Source organism: Oryzias latipes, chromosome 16, assembly GCF_002234675.1.
Source record: "Oryzias latipes chromosome 16, ASM223467v1".
NCBI classification, from domain to species: domain Eukaryota; kingdom Metazoa; phylum Chordata; class Actinopteri; order Beloniformes; family Adrianichthyidae; genus Oryzias; species Oryzias latipes.
This window is the reverse complement of record NC_019874.2, coordinates 26,024,656-26,047,023: the sequence shown is the minus strand read 5'-3', so window position 1 is coordinate 26,047,023 and position 22,368 is coordinate 26,024,656. Positions and strand designations below refer to the sequence as shown.

General features: G+C 37.8%; 1 protein-coding gene across 2 annotated transcripts in view; it reads right to left on the bottom strand.

Annotated features, from left to right (window-relative positions):
* The window catches only part of bbs9 (Bardet-Biedl syndrome 9), a 175,618-nt gene that overhangs the window by 70,107 nt on the left and 83,143 nt on the right, over positions 1–22,368 (bottom strand). For both annotated transcript variants that reach the window (XM_004078331.4, XM_011485713.3), the window contains 3 exons: positions 16,168–16,350; positions 8,715–8,964; positions 175–285 (listed from right to left, as the gene is read on the bottom strand). In XM_004078331.4, the coding sequence (XP_004078379.2) occupies positions 175–285; positions 8,715–8,964; positions 16,168–16,350 (544 nt within the window). The remainder of the gene's footprint in view (positions 1–174; positions 286–8,714; positions 8,965–16,167; positions 16,351–22,368) is intronic.

Here is a 22,368-nt window from a genome sequence, read left to right as displayed (position 1 = left end):
CGTTGGGATTTATTGATAGATTGAGGGCCGAGGTCGCAGATGTGCTGCAGGGGTGGTGTGTATTTGATACGGTCTTTTCGGATGTTACAGGGTGTAGCAGAGGGATGAAGATGAAGCATATGGCTTATCACAAAGAAGAGGTTGAAAGTCAGCCACAGTTTGGTTTTACTGTACCTTTCTTGACTTTCTTAGATGGCTGCTTTTGTTTGATGAACTTGGTTGTCTCTTTCGGGACATCCACCTCCCCCCATTCACCAGCAACTTCCGCTATTGGCTCAACACCACCTGAGTAAAATAAAAAGCAAAGAAAATCAGGATTAAAACCACACATAATTACTAAATTCTTTTGTTGTGCAATTTCATGCCTTGCATTTCTCCTTTAAAGAAGGCTGCCTTTCTTTCAGATTTAATAACACTTTTACTTTACTTGAAGACAAGGTTGGATTGGAGAAGACTGAAATCTTTAAGGGTTTTTATGTACTGTGTGGAGCTGACATTACACTTTCAGACACATTTCAAGTTGAGGTTGTATCCCTTAAGCTGCCAAATCATCAGGTTTGAAGCACAAAAATGAGTTTCAAAATATAGAAGTCTGATGACAAAACAGAGAAGCAGCAACATGACATGCAATGGTTTACCTTCTTGAGCATTTCAAAACCAGCCTTCGCACTTTTTTTGTACTTAAGGTTTCTTTTCAGTCCTTACCAGATTTATTTTAAATTTTATTTAATTTTTAAGAATCCAACACCCTCATTTTTCTCTTCCTGTTACTTCGAGCTCGGAGCAGGGGGCTCAAAGCTTATGTTCTACATCACGAATAAGATATTTTTTAAATGACAATTTTTTGTTTGCTCCTGATTCACAATTTAAAATAAAAAACAACTCAGAAATGAAAAAAATTAAACTACTTTTTCTTTATTTATGTCCTTCATCAGAAAAATACCACAGGTTAAAAACACCAAAAACAGCATTTTCACTGGAGTGGATCTTTAAACAAAATTATATCTGCTTATACACCAAAAACTTTCAGTACACACACAAAAAAGTTAATTAATTAACTTCCTTAAGTTAATAACTTATCATGGAAAGTTTAAAGGTTTGAATATTAAAGGAAGCATGTTTATTTATTTAGTTTATAGACACCAACGAGATAGCTGAATGTTCTTAGAACCATAGTATTAATACATTTTTCTGTATTTTATCCCGCTCCCTCCTCATGATCATGTTGTGTGGAGAAACCGTTTCCTGTCATTTTTATTTGCATTCTTTTGTGTCTCCCCATGGAGACTGAGTTCCAGATTGGACACACTTGGACACACCTGGACCCTACCTGGACAGTACCTTTTAAACATAGGGTTTTAGTTGTTTGGGTTTTAACAGTTCTGGCTTTGTCGTGTTGGGGCTGCATGTTTTTATTCTATTAAATTATTTTTGCAGTTCAAAAAACGATCGTTCCTTGGGTTTTCTGGTGCCCATTCCCTGGTCCTGAATCACTTGGGTGTAGCATTTTAGCCCCCCCCCCCCCCCCCCATTTGGAAAAGGTGGGGGCCCGATAATTACATCGAAAATCTGTCCCTAAAATCTAAAATGTTGCCTTGTCTGTGCTTGATGCACTAGAGCGGAAAATTTCTTAGTCCAGTGACATTACTAGTATTTTGACTTTCCTACCTGCAGACGCTCTGCTCATTTTATCAGTAACGTTCTTTGGCTTGTTTCAGAAATAGAGGATAAAAACAGCAAAAGTAGTGTCGGACAGGTTTTTTTTAAAGTGTGTGTGTAAACTTACATGTGTCAGAGTGTGATTGTGTGTGAGACAAAATCCCTACCACAATCCCATGGATAAGTCTGGATTTAGGGAGCTCCAGACTCAGAGGCCAATGAATTGGATGCCTTGTCTCTCTGTCCCACCTCTCTGACTCCCCCTCAATAGCCTTTTTTCATTCCTCTTCTCTCCACCTTCCCGTTGCCTCCTCTTCCACGTTTTCTTTTTCCTTTTATCTTCATGTATTCATCATCGCTCTTCCCTTTCCACCTCTTGTGTCCTTTTCCTTTTCTGTTTTGTTTTTAAGCTTTTTCTTTTCAGTCTCCATATTTTCCCATCTTTCTCTGCTCTTTCTCATGTTTTTCATCCTTTCCTCCTCTCACCCCTCCATTCACCTCATTTCCTCAGCATCCCAGAGGGTTGTGTCCACTTCCAGGGTGCTTTTTATTTAATGTACGCTTCACACATGAAACCTGTGTGCTGCGCGCTTGTGCATGTGTGAGACGGAGGGTGCATGTGTGTCTGCCATAAAGTCTACCTTAAGGTGTCTGAGAATGCGTGTGTGTCTCCATCTCCCCCACTGAGTCCACATTTGTGTGCCTGTGTGTGTTCAGATTATCCTAAACCCTCTCTAATATTTATCCTGGCCTTTTTTAAAGCCAATCTTGTTCTCTTTGGTGAGGCCACAGCCTGTAGCTTCACACATGCAGACATGCTCAATCACAGTTGTTTGAAATGGGATATGCCTCGCTCTTAATTGGGCAGGTGTTTTTCTAAGGCTAGTTGTTCCTTTTTTTTTTGCTGTTATACATTTTCTTGGAGTGAGTGTGTGTGTGAGAGTGTAAATGTGTGTGAGAATCTTACTTGCACCAACATTAGGTTGGAATATAGGCCACCTCTGGAGCAACAAAAACCACATTGAGCGCTCACCATCTCACACTGCCAACTTCTCACACATTCCTTTTTTATTTTTTCTATTTGGAAAAGTAGAGGCTTTCTGCCTGGTCACAGCTGTAGAGTTTCCCTTGACTCCTTCACACCGTATGCGTTTGCATGAAAAGATCATTGCTTTAGGCAGTGATGGGTTCTACATCCAACCCTCGGGATCACAGCGGCCTTCAAAGACATGAGAATTTCATGCTGAGCTTCAGATTTGTAAAAGTAATTGTAGAAATTACAACACTTCAACATATTACAAAAGAATAACCATTCTTAAAGAGGTGCACAAAAAGATGGTGCGAAAAATGACAAAAACGCCAGGGTTTTTCTGAAGATAATGATTAGTTTATGAAGACGGGAAATAATTAGCTTGTAAAGTGAAAACATTTTCAATTTTGTCATCAACTTTAGGAATTGAAACCCTGTAATGACATACCATTCGACACTCAAGGTATTCAGTCATTAAAGAATCCTCAGTCGGTCAGACATTTTTATTACAGTTGACAAATGTAGCAGCCAAGGCTGGATTTTCAAAATATTCCCCATTTATATTAATAATTTTCATTTAGTTTGCAAAAAAAATGTACTTTATCTTCCTTTTTTTTTATTTTTGTCTTGGCCTAGTGAAAGAGCTTCAGCATTTTCTTTATACATTTATTTAAAAAATCATTTTACTCTATGTGATTAATATTCTTTGTAAAAACTACTGCACTAATGAAAATCCACTCAGATACCACAGATGAATTTATTCTCCACACATTAATTTAAAAATTGGGTTTAGATTTTGGACAAGTTACACGTTGGATGACAACTTTCCTGCACTTGGACTATACCACACACTTACTTTAACCACTGATTGGACACAGTTTGGTTAATAGTCGGTCAATCAGTATTGAATATTGCACTTAAAGTTTTTAATTTTACTCACAGACATATTTAGCTCAATTATTAAAATACAGTTAAGGCTATTTGTGCTTATCTGATGGATCAGTGCACCATGTAACAATAAAAAAAAAAAAAAAAAAAAAAAAAAATCGATGGACGGACTGACGGACAGACAGATAAAGTTTTATGAGAGTACTTCGAGTCAGAAATTAAATTCTTGCTTGATATCTGGAACAGTTTGGTCATTTTTGTTCCTAAAGTCTACAGCAGTGGAGGGTTTCAATCACTGAGTTGATAACAGCTCAAGAGGGGTGACAGTTCAAGGCCACTCCGGGACATTTTGAAGCCTCTCTGGATGAGTTGGTTGAGGGTTAAGCTGCTTCTAACAGATCCAGCTCTGTGTTGGTCTACAGTGTGGAGACACCAGCACATTCCTGTTTTATTCTGGGCTGTGGTTCGTAGATGGGGGTGACACTGCGCTGCTGTGGTTTGCAGTAATTTGGCTGTGGGCTTTACGCTTTTTCAATCCCCCCTCAAGGCACATGCGGGTACACCCACATATGCATACATTATAGAGAACTCAAGGGCTTGCACTGTGAAAAACAACATAAAATTAGGTTCCATTTTGCAAAGAAAACAGCATGATAGCTAAAACATGTATCTACTTAAACTCTATGAAACAGATATATGCAATTTTATTTATGTCAATAGTTGTTCCGCATGGTTGTTCTCGAGAGGTCTTAAGAGGCTTAACAGCAGCTGTCTTTTAAGTTGCATTACTGCCTTCCTCTGGTTTTAAGGCTCTTTTATCTGTTCACTTCACATTCAGCCCTTCAGTCTATTTTGTAATCCTGTAATTTTCAGGAAACAAATCCGTCATTTTACTGACAGATTACTGCTAACACAGCAACATGCTTCCATCATTGCATCCATCTTCCTAATCATTTTCATTCGAGCCATCATGTTAGATCTTCCGTGCTTAAATGTTAAGTGCAAATGGTCCACTTTGTATGGAAGTTTACATAAACCCTCAGTGTCAAATGCCAAACTGGGTCTTCCTCTTTTTGTTTTGGAGCAAACAGGTCAAAAAGCAGACACTAATGTGAACTACAAAATCTTTTCAGCTTGTCCAAAAATACAAATGCAAGAGTAAAATTAGTTTTAGCACAAATAAATACTTTTTTATTGTTATTTTCTGTTTTAATGCAACATAATTGCATTAGAAACATATATCCACCCTGAAATCTATCAATGGAATTGTCAATTTGGCCGAGTTGGAGTGAAAAGGACCTGATAAGATCATAACAGTCTTGAATAATTCATTTTCTTCTTGTGTTTTTCTTGGATTCTATTTTAGACCACCATGGAAATGGATTGCATTTTTAAATTCAAACTCAGTGAAATCGGCTGTTATTTCAAAGTGCTTATAAAAAGAAAAACAAAGTACTGTGGATGCTGCTAAACACAGAGTACCTACAACAAGTTTTGGTTTAATGAACGGAAATGTGATTGATGTCGTATTTTCGTTCCTCCAGGTAAAGCCCCTGAAAACAAGGGGAATTAGCTTTCTACCCCGAGCCCACTCTAGTGGTTATTGATGGCGGGGGGAACCCGGTGCCACGCCCTGCCATTCTGTGGGAATCAAAGTGGTAATGCTCTGGCCAGACACCTCTTCTTCAGTCTCTAGGGTACATGAACCCAACGTCAGGTGTTCTTACAAAGAGTTTTTGTAGAAGTTTTTGCCTCTCTGTAGGCATGTGTGTGTGTTAATGTTTGTGGTTGGAGGTTTAGAAACTGTTTATGGTGGAGTTTGTAAAGTAAAATGTCAGTAAAAAGATGTATCTAAATACATCTTTGTAATTGACAGGGTGTACATTCTTTTTGATGCAATAGAGTGGCTGCGTGTTTGCAGGCACACATATATATCTTCTCCCTCCTTTTATTTCTAAAATAGGTACAGACTCCAAACCACGGCTGTGAGTGGAACTTTGTGGAAAACAACAGACACACACACATGCACTGTCAGCAGGTACACAAATAGAAAATGGAAGGTTCTTTTTCAGAGTGTGCTTTGTTACACTTGACATTAAAAACACTATAAACGTTGTTAATGGAGAAGAAAATTGGCATAAAAATCTAATAAAACCAGGAATTGAACTGTGGCACAAGTTTCCATAAGAGAGGTGGAGGATGGGTCCATGTGTAAAAGTGAGGGGAAAAAAAGGGGTCATAAAATGATCAATCAAATCTGATTAAATTTAGGTTCAAACAGAGGGGACAATGGCAAAATAAACAAAGAGGAGTGCAAAGAAGATGAGAAAGGTTTAGCGCAAATGAAGTATTGCTCATGCAGTAGAACTAATTTGTTTATAAGGATGCGCATATGTGTGAGCGATAAAACAAAACAAAATGAAAACTCCCATAAACACATTTTGCTGTTTGAGAGGGTTAGAGTTATGGCGACTGCATGTTGACGGATGAATGGTGTGATAAACAGTACCAATGTCAACGTGTGTGTGAGTGTGTGTGTGTTCGCTCGTGTACAAAGAGCAGCTGCTGAAGCTTGAAATTGGCCTGAATGATGTCATGAGGGTGAGATAAGGTGTCATGTGATTAAAGAGAGACATAAATACGAGGGGAAGAAAAACGCTCCTTGTGACACGGATTTTATTATTACAGTGATGAAAACAGTTGGGCGCTTTATGAAAAAAATCTTATTTGCTTAATATAGAAGTGGGATCACTTGGTTAAACTGATTAGTTTTTACAGTTTTGTATGTTAAGTTATTGTTTTAAAAGAAAATCTGAGTGGCTTCACAGCAACAGTCTGTTTATTTTTGCAAACATTTGTGATAAATAAACAGTACAGATATTAGGAACATATTTTTCATAATTTTTCCCAAACATAGGTGTTACTAATCATCAGAAGGCAGGATCCTTTTGCTCTATTTTAATACAGATGTTAATTTTCAATGAGCATCTTGTATTTACTAAATACTGTAAGAGTCAGACTCTTCATCCTAAAGTTGATGCTTTAAGCTGGTGCCTTTAATACCTGAAGAATTGATTCTTATAAGTCTATTTTGGATGACTTTAGACACTTCATAACAGCACTACAAGTTGTTCTAAATGCATTTACTAGACTCCAGACTGCAACTCTCAAGGAAGAAAACAAAACGCATCACTCCTGTTTTAACCTTGTAACTCCAATACCCTTTACACTGGTTATCAGTTTAGCCCAGAACAACTTTTCAATTTCTACAGTTTACATTTGAAACCCTTAAAGATCTACTTATCTTATCTTACTTATCAAGAACAGTTCATAGTGGAGTCACAGATTCTCCAAGTTGCCCCACTTTAAAGAAATGTATTAAAGAAGAAGAAAGAAAGATCTGTCATGTTCATCAAAGCTAAACTTTAACTGCAAGAGACAGAAAAAAAATTAAAAGGAGAGGGAATTGGCAAAGTTGCCTTAATTAGTTGAAGTTGCTGTGTCGAGAACAAATTGTTGCAATTGCAACATTGTAGAATTCTGGAAAGGAATGCCACTGTGAGGCATGGCAGTGGAAACACCCTTCTTTATAAACCATTTTGTGAACAGTTTCAAGTGTTTTGTTCCGTAGTGTGTTGTGTTTTAACACATTAATGTGACCTCAAAGTGAGCTTTTGTCTGAAGAGTCAAGTATTTTGTACATTTAGCTTACATTTTGAAATCGTGTTTAGTGTTTTGTTGTGTTGTGTGTCATGGTTGCTGTGTGTGTGTGCACAATTCGACAACAGTTTTCATTGTGACCTCAAAGTGAGCTTTTGACTGAAGAGTCAAGTATTTTGTACATTTACATATGTACATATACATTACATTTGTACATATATGTTGAAATCGTTTTGGTTCAATTGGTCTAATGTTTCAGAAAATGTGTTTTAGCAATTGGGAAAAAACCAACAAATTCAAAAACCAACAAATGAGCAGAGCTTTTTAGTTCTGACAGAGACATGTAAAAAAAACAACCTGTAAACTGTTTGGGATGCTTGTGTGCTGGAAGGTTTTTACTTATAAAAACACATTTGGAAAGACTCACAAGCACTTCCTACCAGCGAAGTGGAACTTGATGTGTGGCACTCCAGCCTGTGTGTTTGTGTGTGTGTTTGTGGTCTCTGGGGGGAAACAGTTGCCGTCAGAGTTGTTGAAAAAGTAAACAAAGTGTGTGTGCGTGTTTACGGGAGGGTGAAAAAGAAACAACTGAGATAGCTCTTCATTGCAGCAATATGGATGTGCGGGCACTGGTGTGAATTTGTGTGAATTTGTGGAGCGAGTCAAAAGAGAAAGAGGAGTGAAGTTCAATCAAGAAGTTCTAATGTTACTGTATTTTATATTTCACAAAGCTGTGGTTCAGAAAAACAAACCAATAGATTATACTTGATTATAAAATGATCCACTTAACGTGAATTTTTGTGCAAGAACATTAATGAAAAATTATCTGACAGCTTTTTACAATTTTTTAAAAGAAAGTTTTTGTTAATTCACCAATGTGCTGTATTTGTGTTTTTAAACTAATATGAAAGTGTATAATTTTGTATACGTTTTGTGTACATAAAGACCTGTATAGTGTATGTGAGCTTCAAAACCTGAGTAGATGACACCAGGCCTTGAGGATCTGCTTCAATTCACCAAACCGGTGAAGGAACAATCTCTGAATCAACACACTCAATACTTAACAATGGTCAGGCACAGATAGGCCTTCATCTGACCTTTATTTATTTAAATATGCCAGTTTTTAAGAGTTAAAAGAACCCTGGATTGATGGTGTACTTGCATTGTCTCCAGGGAAGATAAAATAGTTAAAGGCTTTTATTTAATCAAAAATTTCCCAGGCTTTGACAAAAAGGATGAGAAAAAGTGAGAGGTTTGGACTTTTGTCATGTTTTGTGGGTATCACATGAGTGAAAAAGTGTCTGACTTTTCTCAACCCTTCTGCATGCCTGGAACCAAATTTGAATGATTTGGCAGTTTTCTGAAGACATTCTGGAAGCAATGCAATTTGTCAAAGGCTGCTAAAATCAATCTCAGGATTCTTTGAAAATGCCACCTTATAACTTTTCTAACTTCTTTCTATACATCTCTAACTCACCGGGAGCGACGAGACTCTGGACCTGGGCAGGAACCTGGACGTTTGCTTCGGAGCATAGAGTGAGACGGCCTCCTTTGCCGATGCGATCACAAAGAAGAGTGATGTGCCTCTTTAGGCGCGAGGTGTCCTGAGGGAGGCAAAGCTCGGGGCCTCCTGCCTGGGCTAAAGATGTGGCCTGGTCTTTGGGGCTTCTCGACAAGCAGGTTCGCAAGAGGTGGGAGACGGCGGCGTCGCAGCATTCTTCCCAGCCCTGAGGATATGGGGAGAAGCAATGGGTCTCTCAGAAACTTTTCTTTTTTCAAAAAATATCTGGAAAGTTTCAAACTCTGTTATGCAGAATATAATCAGGTGGGGGCTCCAATGGTAAAATCTGTCAAATTAGAGAACCAACAACCAAACAAACTTTTTGATCCAAAATGAAATATTGTGGGACATCACAACACATGTGTTTTCTACCCAAGGTACTGTATCAGTTTGGAGCCACGCAAAACACTGAGGAAGTACAAGAAAGGTTTTTCAAATCAAATAACACAAAAGAGTACAATCATGGTGACAAAAATATATCCAAAAATAATTTGTCAAAAGGAGAAACACTAACATCTTAGTCATGATTGCTCTAACGGGTGGATATGGGCTTGTGCGGGCAAATAACGGGCAAACCTGTTTGGTGCATGCAGGTGGCCCACAGGAAATATGAAGGTTGTAGATCGCTTGGTCACCCCTTAAGGAGAAAATGCTCATGCACATTTTTGCGTACTGAACTCTTACAACATGCAAGGGTAAAAAAGGATAAGATCGTTGAGATGCAGGCGTGTCATACAGATTTTTTTTCAATCCCCTAAAATCCTGTGGGCTGGACAAGGGCCATAGTGCTTTTCACGTGATGAGTGTGCATGCTCCTTACGTGCAACCTGAATGTTTGTAATGTGAAATTAGATAATTAAAGGCATAGTTTATGTGAGTATCGTACGGGCACTTACGTATCACATGCACACCCCGTGTGTGTGGCATGTGCATGTGTTCAGAAAGGAACCATGAGTCGCACCTTACTAATGACTAGAGTGTAGCATAAGGGCACTGTACCACACCATCACCCGTATATCGAGTGCGTGCAACTTACATTAGTTCTACAAAAACTTCTTGATACATTTACCAGACGCACTGTTTTCAATGGATCTGCAATGTTGCACCTATGTTTCCCTGACAGGTCTTAACAAAAGAACACAGAACTTACTTGTCTGGCAAACCCAGATAACACAGTTTGACTATCTTCCAGGAACACAAACTTAGTTCAGCTTATTATTAAATACAATAATAAAGCATGAGTCTAAGGAGGAAGAGATGTGTGTGTGCAGTGAAAGAGAAAAGGTGTGCTGACACGCATGCTTCCACACTTCCTTACTCACCATCCCATCCTTCCCCTGCCTGCCGCCACCTTGATAGGCCCCTAATAAGTCTAAATGACAGGTAATCAGCTCTTTAATAATGGTGCCCAAGAGACTCCAACGGAACAAAAAAAAAAAACTAACAGAAAAACGCAAGGCCATGTAAAAGGTCAAAGAGATGAGGTAATAACAGAAGAGCATCTTAAAACAGGAGGAGTGAAAAGGCAAAGGGTGAGCAGATGGAATAAAGAAGAGGAGGGAAAAAGCGAGGTGGAGAGGAGGAAGAGGAGAGATGGGGGACCCATGCTTACTATAATATCTCACCAGGCTATCGAATGCTTGAACCAACAGAACTGCAGGTTTCTGTGGGAACTGGCAGAGTCACACACACAACCCTCTGGTTGCTGCAGAGGAAAATTAAATGTCTTTAAAGATAAACTGCCCTCATTCATCATCCCCAAAGAAAAAAAAAGAAAAAAAAAGGCGGAGCAGGACAGGATCAAGGTCGGTGTCATAAATTAAGCCGTGCACTTTTTTTTCTTTTAGACACAGGAGTGAAGTCTGCTTTTGTTTGCACCTTTAAACTAGACAGAGTTTGTTTTATCCAGGGTTGTGAAGCGGAGCGGCTCGTGTTACTAAACATGTGCTACATTTTAAGTTAGGACAACTTGAGGTTAATGCACTTTCATTATAATGATTATAGATTCCCAAGAAACGTTGCTTTTCTTCACATCAGAAAAAGAAAAGTGTTCATGCGTGCAAATAAACTAGCCAACAGAGAATAGACTAAGGAGCACCATTAGCTGCTAATTCAAGTTTTGTTTACAGTGTTTGGTTTTGCTGTTTCAAATCACCATTGTAAGTCTAAAATGCATTTGTGTTCTCCTCAGTGAGCTCACCAACACTAACGAGCACACATGTAAGTAATTGAGTAAAAACCCACATGCATGTTTGGTTCTCTTCAGGATGGAGCAGTGTTTGTGGTGTCAGATGATGTGCAGATACAATCTCAAGCTTTGGGGGAAACCTACTGTTACAAATCATGCTGTAAAGTGGGGGACAGAGATTGAAGTTTAATATTTGGTTTATTTTTATTTCCAGATGGCCTCAGTGTACTTTACACTTAAGAGTGTAGGGGCAGTTCTAGAAGGTTCTCATAGTTATTGTTGGGATTCCATCGTTGCATATGGATGACACTGTGAGGTGACAGATGGGACTGACTGGAGCAGTACTGAACAAAACACGTGGCCATTAAATGTCTAATAAAAGTTCAACTCAATGGGACCTTTCCTGGATAAATAAAGGTTAAATAAAACCAAACAAAAAAAAACCAAGAAAAAACAGGTTAAATGTTGACCAATCAGGGACTCGGATTTGGTAGAGACATTTGGATTTGGTTTATCCGGTGAACACAGACATGGCAACGAGCCCGTCGCTGTCTGCGTTTGCTATTCAAATAAACCAAGGCCGCTCTCCTTACGTGATGGTAATCAATACCTATGGTAATCCATAGCATGGGCACTAGCAATGAACAGAAACCTTTCCGTTTCATGCCCGAATCTGACGATTTGCACCGCTTCGACATTTCGCACAAAGCCTCTTCCAGCTTTATGTGGGGGACATGAGCTACTAACAGTAGAAGAAAAAGAAAAGAAGAAGAAGAAGCCCCTCCCGGTTTGTCCAATGTGAACAGAGTTTTACAAAGATGTTCTACATTTTGACTTCAGCGGTAACTTAGGCTCTTCAAAAATGTTCTATGACCCAAACAGGGAGTTATTTTTCTTTGAAGTCAAAACAAAAATCCTGGATTTGATTAGAGCAGCTGCAATCCTGCTCTGTGGAGCCAGTACCTGTGATCAGTATTAAATAGAAACAATTACTGAGAATTCATCTTAAAGACAGGCTTAAGCTACAAAAACAGAGTGGAGACAAAAGAAAAAGAGGTTTCTGTGAAGTGCCGTTTATCCTGAAAACCATGAAACTTTCACTATGTTGCAAAAATAAAAAAAGGATCAAAAATTATAAAAGTATGTCTATGGATATACATACAATACATGAAATATACATGTATGTGCGCCAGTGCTCACAGAAAAAAGGCACACTTTAATTGTCATTTACTGGAGACAAATGACAGGTCCTTCTATTAAAAAATAATCTAGCAGTATTGTAATCAAAGAAGAGAAGGTAATTATTTGTACAATGTGTTTAAGCCTTGTGCTATCTTAGATGACCCCACCCTTGCATTGACGTGTTCTCCCCACCATGACAAAGGTGGAAAAAGGTGGAAAGATTTCATGTAATCCATGAACACCAGTGAGGTTCACAAATCATTGAAGAAAAAAAGGTTCAGAGCACTGTCTAGTGGGTCTAGATTATGGATTATGGGTATCAGCAACTAATAAACCACATAAAATTAACACTTAAGATAAAAGCAACAGCTGTAAAAAATAAAAAAAGACAAAATTTATACTCTACATACAAAACTTGACATGATTTTACAACAAACAGCATTTCAACTTTTAAATGTGTTCCTATATTTTGTCCAAACAAGAGTTTTAAAGAAAGCAGGAAGCCGGGGTGAGCCTGGCTTTATGGCAGCGTGATCAATCCTGACAAAGCAAACAGAGGATGGGAGAATGTGTGGGAAGGGGCGGGGTCACGCTAAAATAACATTGTGACCGGCAGCATCAGCAACTTCATTAAAGTGCTGAAACTGAAAAAATAGATGAGAGGATAACAGAACAAATGAGGGTGAAAGGGACAGGCATGACAGATAAGAAGAAAAAAAACTGAATAAGAAAACCAGAAGAAAAGATTAGAGGAAGAAAAAAAAAAACTACAGAAGAGATTGAATAAAGCCTGAAAACTTCATGAAGAGAAGAACAGCAAGAGAGATGATGAAGATGAAGGAAGCAGACAAAACAGATGTGAAAAGACAGGAAAATCAGGATGTAGAATGACAGGTGAAGACGCAAAAAAAGGAGTGTGATCAAACACAGACTGACACAAAAAAAAGACTACCAAGAGGAAAAATATTACAGAAAATACAGTCATGCGTTAAATTGAACAGACAGAAATAGATGGTTACTACAATAAAAGGATAGAAACAGCCAGGATAAGATGGGAGGGAGACGAAGGTGAAGCAAGAAAAGACTGCGAGGAAGAGGCAATTGTATGATAAATAAAAAAAAGGAAGACGTGTCCTAAAGCACTTTAAAGTCCCACTCTTATCATTAATCATCTTTCAGTAGTTCATTGGAAAGTAAACAAAGACATACATGATTCTGTTTGTAAGTGGATCCATCAGAAAGGAGCAGAGCAGGGAGATTATGGCTTCGACGTCACGGATAAAAGATTTCTTCAACTGAATTTTTTTGGCTGCTCCTGATTCACCACAGTTTGAAATTCAGTTTTAATCTTTATTTTCCTTTTGCCTGTCATCCATCATGAGGGATAAGGCAACAAAAACATGTTAAAAACAACATTTTCTTCAGAGTGGGTCTTTGGATAAATAAGACACATTACTTATAACTCTAATTCACCTTTTTATGATCATTTTAAAGAGTAACAATTCTCTAAAAATAAATCCCTGATTATTACTATTATTATTATTATTATTATTATTATTATTACTATTATTATTATTATTACTTTATTCCTTAATACATACTGTAGATAGCATTTTTTTCTGAAACATTTGGGGTACAAAAAGATAAGTCTATTGAAGCACTGTATCTTATCATCTGACTGTCCTTATCCACATAGACGATGTGGCCCTGATTGATGCATTCAAGTTTCAGTCTTTTTTTTAAAAGTTTTGTTCTGTTTTTGGAAAAAAAAACAAGTAGGGAAAAAAAGGCTTTTGGTATTTTTCTTTACAAAATTTTTCAATTGTTTAAACATCATGGCATTTGTGTTTGGTTTGCAAAGTTCCAGTTGCAGAAGCTGGTTAAGGTTAAATCAAGGGGGGGAGGGGGTTAATAAAATCATAAAAATGATTCTGAGTTCATATATATATATATATATATATATATATATATATATATATATATATATATATATATATATATATATATATATATATATATATATATATATATATATAAGACACCAATGAGAAAGATCAAACCAGACTGCGGTCTGTAAGCCTTAATGAACTGAAGCAGTGTTTCAATACAGAGTGGCTCAGAAGAATGCGTCATTCAAAAATATAATTAGTTCAACTTATTGAAGCTAAAGGTTACACATAATTAAATCAAGTGTTCTGTAGTTTTCCACATACTGCTTCTGCATTTTCTCTAAGCTTTTGATAAATTCATTAAGGTACAGCATAACAGGTCATATAGCGCTGTGAATTTACCTAGAAGGATCCAGTGACAACACATACAACTTTCAAACCTAAAGAGGGTACTTTTAGTGGAACACAGTTTTGAAAATGGGGTTAAAATTGGGATAATGCCTCTCCTTTGCAAACGTGTAATTTTTGTCTTTCTCCTCTTCCTCATTATTCCTTTTAACTCCTTTCAATTTGTTTTTAATCCCACTCTTTAGCGTTCTTGGACATTCCAAGGATTTATCCCTCTTAAAGAAAGCTTCCTGAGAGGAAGACTTGTACTCACCTGGAATGACCTCACCTGACAGGTCAAAAGTCAAGATGAAGATTGCACTGAAGTGGATGCAAGCTCACATTAAGGACACAAAATGCGACGGTGAATTTAAATCTATTCCTTCTGTTTAAACATAAAATATGATGCTTTTATCCCGGTTTACTTTGATATTATAAGGTCAATAAAAATTTGAGTCGGAAAAAAAGAGAATGTGGTCCGATGAGTCATGAAAAAGACTGTCATTACTTTTCTGGATTTGTCGTCATGACTCTTTTCTAAGATTGTGTTGTTTTCTAAAAATACCTCGTCAGGCCACCTTACTGTTACAGACATGACCCTAATTAGAGCTAATTCACCTAATGCCATTAATCCCATTTAAAACAGCACATACGCAACCACACAACCATGTGCACCTTTACAGAGTCCCCCAAGGCTCATCAACGGACCCTCTGAAGCTATTTCTGACTGCAGTCTGTGTTTGTGTGAGTGTGCGCTGCTTTTTACCAAGGTACAGTACAGTTGTGTGCAGCGTGCGCGTGTTTAATGTCCGGCTGTGACAGAGGGTTGGAAATAGACTTACTGGTAATGAGAGGTTCAAGGGATTGATCAGAGGCATGGAAAAACTAACACACATAGGAAAGATGGGGCTGCTACATTCACCAGGACCCTGCAGGACTTTAAAAAAAGGCCAAGTTAAATCTGACTCCTAACCTCAGATGTTAACAGTTTGCACCCCAAATCGGATTTCATCTAAATTTGCACCCTAACCCCCCAAAGAGGATGCTCTGGCTCATTATGTTCAGTCTTTTGTCCCCTAAAGGGCTACCGGTCCTGACAAGGTCAGCAGCTAAACCAGCAAAGATCCTAATGAGGTAACAAAAACAGAAACACACACTCGGTCTCTATGGGAACAGAAATCTTTCGGAGTCTAATGGAGGGCAGTCTTTCAACAGGTCTTTTTAAACAGAGCTGGGTCCTCTGCTGCACAACATGGCAATAAAAAAAATAAAACACACACACACACACACACACACACATACATACACAAGTACACAGCGACAAACGTCCTCTCACAAGTTTGGAGTCTGAGTCAGAGGCTGATTAAAAAGCAACATGCCATCCATTCAGACCTGTTGTCCCTCGGGCCCTTTTGTGTGAATCTGTGTGTGCTTTTGTTGGCTCTGCAAACACACACAGAGCCTAACACTAAAATTATACACAGGTAGCACAGAACACACTCAGTGTCGAGCTGACAGGGGAGTGCTGAGCGGCGCAGAGTGAGTGTGTGATTGAGAGAGTGTGCGTGGATCCCTCAGGGACCAGAAGTGCTTATATGCTTTAAAGGTGTTCATAAAGAGTCTTTAAGCTGGGGTTGTGTTAACGGAGCTGGCAATAGATGAATGGACTGACATGGCAGATAAATGGTCCCGCGTGGGCTGGTGTGTGAGTGGGTGCCCGTACCAGCTGGGGGGTGTCCTGCAGCACTGGCAGCAGGGTGGCTTCCAAGATGGCCGTCTGATCGGGGGTCAGGCCCTGCCACAGCGACAGCAACAGCACCAGCAGGTGTGTGGCGCTCCGCACGCGGACAAAAGCCTCCACCAGCAGAACCTGGTTCTCTGCTGCCGCGTCTGCCAGCGCCATCATCTGGAGTGGACAAGAGGGAGGAAGTCTGTTCCATGATCTTAGAACAACAACACTTTAGGACATAAAACAAGCAAAAATGATGAATATTTGAATATTAAGTGCTATTTAAAAATATACATTTACTGTTCATAAATATGATTATTTGCATTTTCTAAGAAACTGTTTTACAAATACTATATGTAGTATAAATGCAAGTCAGTTCCATTTTTGAAAGAATATTAACAGCAATATCAAAAGACAAGGAGAGAAAAAGGACAAAAATAAAATATACAAACAAAACTACTTGAGATAATTTTCCTGAATTAAAAGGAAAATAATTAAAAGAAAATATCTTCTTGGCATTATATTTGCTCCTAATCATGAATAGAAAAACTATCATTTGTACAAACAGGAAAGACCCGACACATTCAATCAATTAAAAATAATGATTGTCAAATAGAGTTTAATGAATTGTTTAAAAGGGAGTGGGCAAAAAAACAAATTTATATAATCCCACCCCCCTTTACTAAACTATTATTTATTTTTTATTTTTATCTGGTTCTTAACATCTCTTTAAAGTAATACTTTTCAGTGCAAATGCAGAATATTAAAAAAACCCAATTCTCACTCTTTATCATCAAGACATATTACAGTACACCAGAAATCTTTATTGCATATCTCGCATTGTGCAACAACAATTAAATGCTTATTAATTATTATTATTAACATATTTTATAACAGTATTGCAGAAATATTTATTAAGTTTGTCATAGAACAAAATGAAATTCTCATTGTTTATGACAGTGAAAATTATTTCTCTACTAAAAATATCATTATTGCACAACATTTGACCAAAATCAAGGTCTTATTGATTTTCATCAATAAAAATACCTACAGTATTAGAGAAATTATTATTAATCGTCATTTAACAATACTGGAATTTTTATGTTGAGATCTTATTTTACGTATTGTTTTACATTCCTCTAAAAACAATTTTTCCCTCCAAAACAGACCACTTGTCTAGTTTGCTTATAAGATCATTTTCATCACTATAGCTTCTTGTTCTGCATGGATGGAAAAACCTTTGCTCCTTGATTTTAATTTTTTTTTTACTACATGTAATTGTAAATAGTCTTTGTCTGAAAATGTTCAAATCTATTTTACTGGAAATGGAAAAAATAGACACATTTTGAAAGGAAAGTAATAATCTGATCACAATTGTAAAGACAGAAATTTAGTAATAATAAAATAATAACTAAATGTTTGCTATCAAATTGGATCTTAAACAAAACTGGTGTTAAGAAACTCTAATCTACAAAGCCAAATAATCCATGGATGCAAGTTCTGTTCACAACTTTAAAAAAGCCAGAAAAGATTGTTATGGTCAACTCTCTGATAAAAAAAAAAATTCAAAGAGTATTTATCCACGATATAAAACTAATTTCATTTTTTTGGACAAAAATGTCTTGGTTGTCGTACAGCCTGGGTCACTTTCTCCATGACATGTTCATTTATCCTCCTGGACTTAGACTGTCAACTGCATAACAAAGAGTTTTATGAGTATCAAGCTTTCAGCTCCTTCATTATTGTCACCATCGTCGCTGTCAGGTTGAGAATTTCCACTTGTTTATGTTAGCCTGAATTCACTACCGGGACACAATCAGCTAACTTGCGTTTGATTGAGTAAACAGTCGAAGAGTTACAGTAGTTTAAAAGAGCATCTGTTATTTTGGTGCTTGGTTGAATAGTTGAACAAGAGGGAGAAGTGTGAAAATATTCATTCCTGTCTGAGAAAAGTGTATTGAGGGTTAGTGAGGGGTTTCACAGCTTTAAAACATCTTTAATTATTTGTAATGAATAAAGAACAACTTCACGAATTTCACCTATTGCAGTTTTTATTTTTATTTTAAGTAACTGCAATAATCTTCAAAACACATGTTGAGCATTTTTTTTACATGGAGCTTCATTCTATCCAGGGAGATCTTCCACATCTCAGGTGGTGTAATAAATTTGTCAGTTTGTGAGAACATTTTAATCAAGCCACGTTTTTCCCAAAAACTGTGAGACTCAAAGCCTATTAGGCATAAAATGGAGTAAAACAGTCACAGTTTGGGAGTTGAAAACAGGGACCAAATGAATGAATGAATGAATGAATGAATGAATGAATGAATGAATGAATGAATGAATGAATGAATGAATGAATGAATGAATGAATGAATGAGGTGTGGCAAGGCCAGGTGAATCTGGCCTACAGCACAGGGGTCAATCCCTCCATCATTAAACAACAAAGGAGCAGGGATGACTTTAGCAGCGAGGACAAGTGATGACAGAGGAAGACAGATGAAAATGAAGACAACAAGAGAGGACAAGTCGGACGAAGAGCGGGAGGGAAACAAGAGATGCGGGAAGAGGAGGAGAGAGATGAACAGAGGGAGAGCGAAAAAGAGGTGAAAGCAGATCTGGGGCTAATGGATGACTGTGTGTTCAGATAAATGAGTGATCTGCTGGCCTGAGTGCCAACGTATGCCAGCGTTTTGTTTGACAAATGGATTCAGCACTTGCCACTTGATCCTGCAAAAACAGAAAGGTAAGACTCTAAGGCAGAGCCTGTGTGCACGTGCATTCGTGCCAGGGTTAAACAGTAATTGCCAAAGTAAGCTATTTTGATTTGCATAACACTGAACTACAAACATATAGTTGGGTTGGTGTAAGTGCCCTGTCTAAGACTTGCCTGTGAAGTGTAAACAGAAAAGGTTAAACCTTCAAATCACTCCCACACATCTCTGAGGTAACCCCTAAAAGTCCCCCACGTGCATTCATGGTCAGGGTCATCCGCGGGTGCCATGTCACTCACACTTTGCACATAAGCCCCTCGCACACTTTCTAATCAAAGAATACACAATCTACACACTCTCCTCCTTTTACTCTTTCAGGTTGGTTTCCTCTGTGACCTGCAGACTTCTGGATGCCAAACCTTCAAATCAAGCCCCACAGTTCCTTTGTGTTTTTTTTAAAGTTTCCCTTTTCAAAGATGATTACCAGCACTTATGTTGTTCTATTAGAGCAACAGTTTCAAAATCTGCAAACATCGGTCCTTCTTCCAAGAACGGTTCTATAGAATTCAATCCAAGGACCAGAGCAGCAGCGGAGACAGCTGCTTTGGATGTGTTCGCAGGAGAGATGTATTCTTAGCATCTAGATCTCCAAGAAGTTTAGCTTTCTTGCACTATAGATGTTTCATCGTGTTCTGTCGAATAAAAAAAAGAAGAAGATAATGGATGCATGTTTTCTTGACGCATAATGTTAGAATTGGAAAGTTTAATAACAGAGCTGCAGAAAAGCAAATTAGCATTCTAGAGTGGAAATGTCATTGAAAACCAATAAAAATTGTGTTTTCAACATGTTCTTGGACCATTTTTCTGATAATGGAGAACATACTGTATATGTAGAAATTTAAGCTCAAAAATGGATGGGAAGGGTGTTAGGGTTGCTCCAAGCTACAGGTCCCACCCAGACATGTTCTGATGAACTCCTGCTGCTCTGCAGAAACAAAAATGAGGTTGTATTTTTTTATCTTGCCAAGAAAAAAAACAATCATAATAGAAAGACCCCTGGGAACACTTTTAAAAGAGACCCTAAGATTGTCGGATTTGGAGTTTCCATGTGCTTTGTCCCAAAACAAGAGAGTTGAACAGGAAACATTATGGCCCGATTTAAGGACAGCTACATGCAGGACCGGCGAGCATTACGATGGGTGGTGCAGGCCATGGAGCGCATCTTCAGCACCAGTGTCTCTGACCTGCACTCCATTTGCAAATGCCGCTGAACCAAAGCCCCAAAAAAAATAAAAAATCTGTTCCCGTTTCTGCGGTCAGGAAACCCCTTTCGATCCCTGAAGGCCAATACAGAAAGACCGAGGAGCAGCTTTTTCCCACACACTACAAGTTCTCCCAAAACCCGACAGCATTGGATAGGCGGATCTGCAACAAATAACCACATGCACATTTTTAAACTTTCATTTGCAGATTTCTTTATGCTGTACCATTTGTATTTTTAAATGTTTAAAAAAAAGACTGTTTTTTTACATTTATTTCTGAAGTCTGAGGATTTAATTAATTGAATTTGAATATAACGAGGTAAAGGGGATTTATTACCATCTCATCATAGAGAACTTCAGCAGAATTTGACCATTTTTTATGGTTTCATGGGAGAGTCAACCTTTAAACAGAATCCACATTGTGAATCACAGCCAGTGCATAGACAGCAGTGGAATTGGGCAATTTTTTTTATTTTTTTTTAAATAAAAAATATTTACTGTTGACATAACAGTATAACAGACCCAAAAAATCCAAAGCTGCATCAAGATGAATCTTCGCTATTCTAAAGTATAAATTCAGGACCCACTCATACGCACATGTCCTCCACCACCCTCCCTTTGGGGTTTCTTCAAGTGTGTGTGTATTGACAAAGGCTCCAAGTCCACTGAAGGGCTCTATTGTTGGCAGAGGCTCGGCTGCACACACACTCTGATTGATGCCAGCTGAGAGAACACAAAGACACATTTAGCCTGTACACACACACACACACATACATGAAGGAGTGGAGATTAAAGAACATGAGAACATGTGAACCCCAAGTTGCTAATGGGCACACTTGCACACAGATAAACAATAGACGTATATGAAAGCGGCACACAAACGTTTGAGAAGGGGAAAAGAGACACACAGTAGCTGAATGTCAACAGCTGAACTACTGCTGACCTTAAACAACCTGCAGTTGAAGCTGCCAGGGTCGAGACCTCCTGACGTGTCTACGATAAAGCCTGGACCCCATTCAAAGCACATAAAAGGGACATTCTGCTGCATCTTAGACACTCACACCTGGTTTGCATCTCAGCAACAAGGAGCTACTTTGTGAACGTTTTTCCCCTTTACATTGCTTCAACATACACCGAAACCTGAAATTCTGAATGTCAACAAAAAAAAAGGGACATTCCTTGCTGTCTGTGCATCTTGGTTTGCCTCCCAATCGCCAGAAACCAACAGCTCCTAAAGCCAGCCAATGTTTTACAATATTCCAGAAGCTAAACCACACGCGGACACATACACAAACAGCGCAGTTTGTGTATTCACACACCAGTGAAGCAAAATATGTGCACACATGTTGTGAAGCCACAAGAAATGTTTGAAAAAACAGATATCACGGTGCAACCTTATCTGTGGAAACGCATGATTTAGAGAGCCCACATAAGTAAGCATTTACAAATAGAACAGCTGTGCTTTAAATGAACTTATTTAAAAGGAAAGGCTGTGTGAGGTTTTACAAAAAAAAAAAACTGGTAAGTTACAAATATGCGCCAAAGTCCAAAGCTTTAGCTGGTTTCACAAACCCACTTGATGGCAGAATATGAAAAATGACCCCTACACTCAACCACAGGCGATGAAAAAAAAAACCATTATATTGACAATTATTTATTGTCTTTTTCTTTTATATTTATTGCTAAAATTACTTTAAGTAAACCAATCGGTCATATGTAAAATTTGTTTAAATTAGTTCTGATTTGTTGACATTCAAAGAAAAAAACGATTTTTATCCTAAACAACATAGACTTTTTCATTAAAATCATTATTTCTGTATCTATAAGCAGGCAGATGGCTTTATACGTTTCTGAAACTTTGACTATTAATCTTTCGCTGTGTATATAAAATATAACATTTATTTATTTCTTTATTTGTTCTAATCAATGCATTACTCAATATCTGTAATGAGTTTGACATATCTCGTTTTGTAATTGTTTTTTGAAGTTATCCATTATTTTTAAGGCTATAAAAAAACAATCAAATCAAAACCACTTCATTAAAACAAAGATAACATAATGAAAAGGTCATTTTTATTCATGAAGAAAAATCAATCAATATTATCACAGTTTTTAAAGACTGTAAATTTGACAAGTTCAACAAAAAGTGAACTTGAATGATAAATGTGCACAATAATCCAGCAAATGTGCTCTGGCTCTAAATCCCCCCCCTGCAGTTTTCC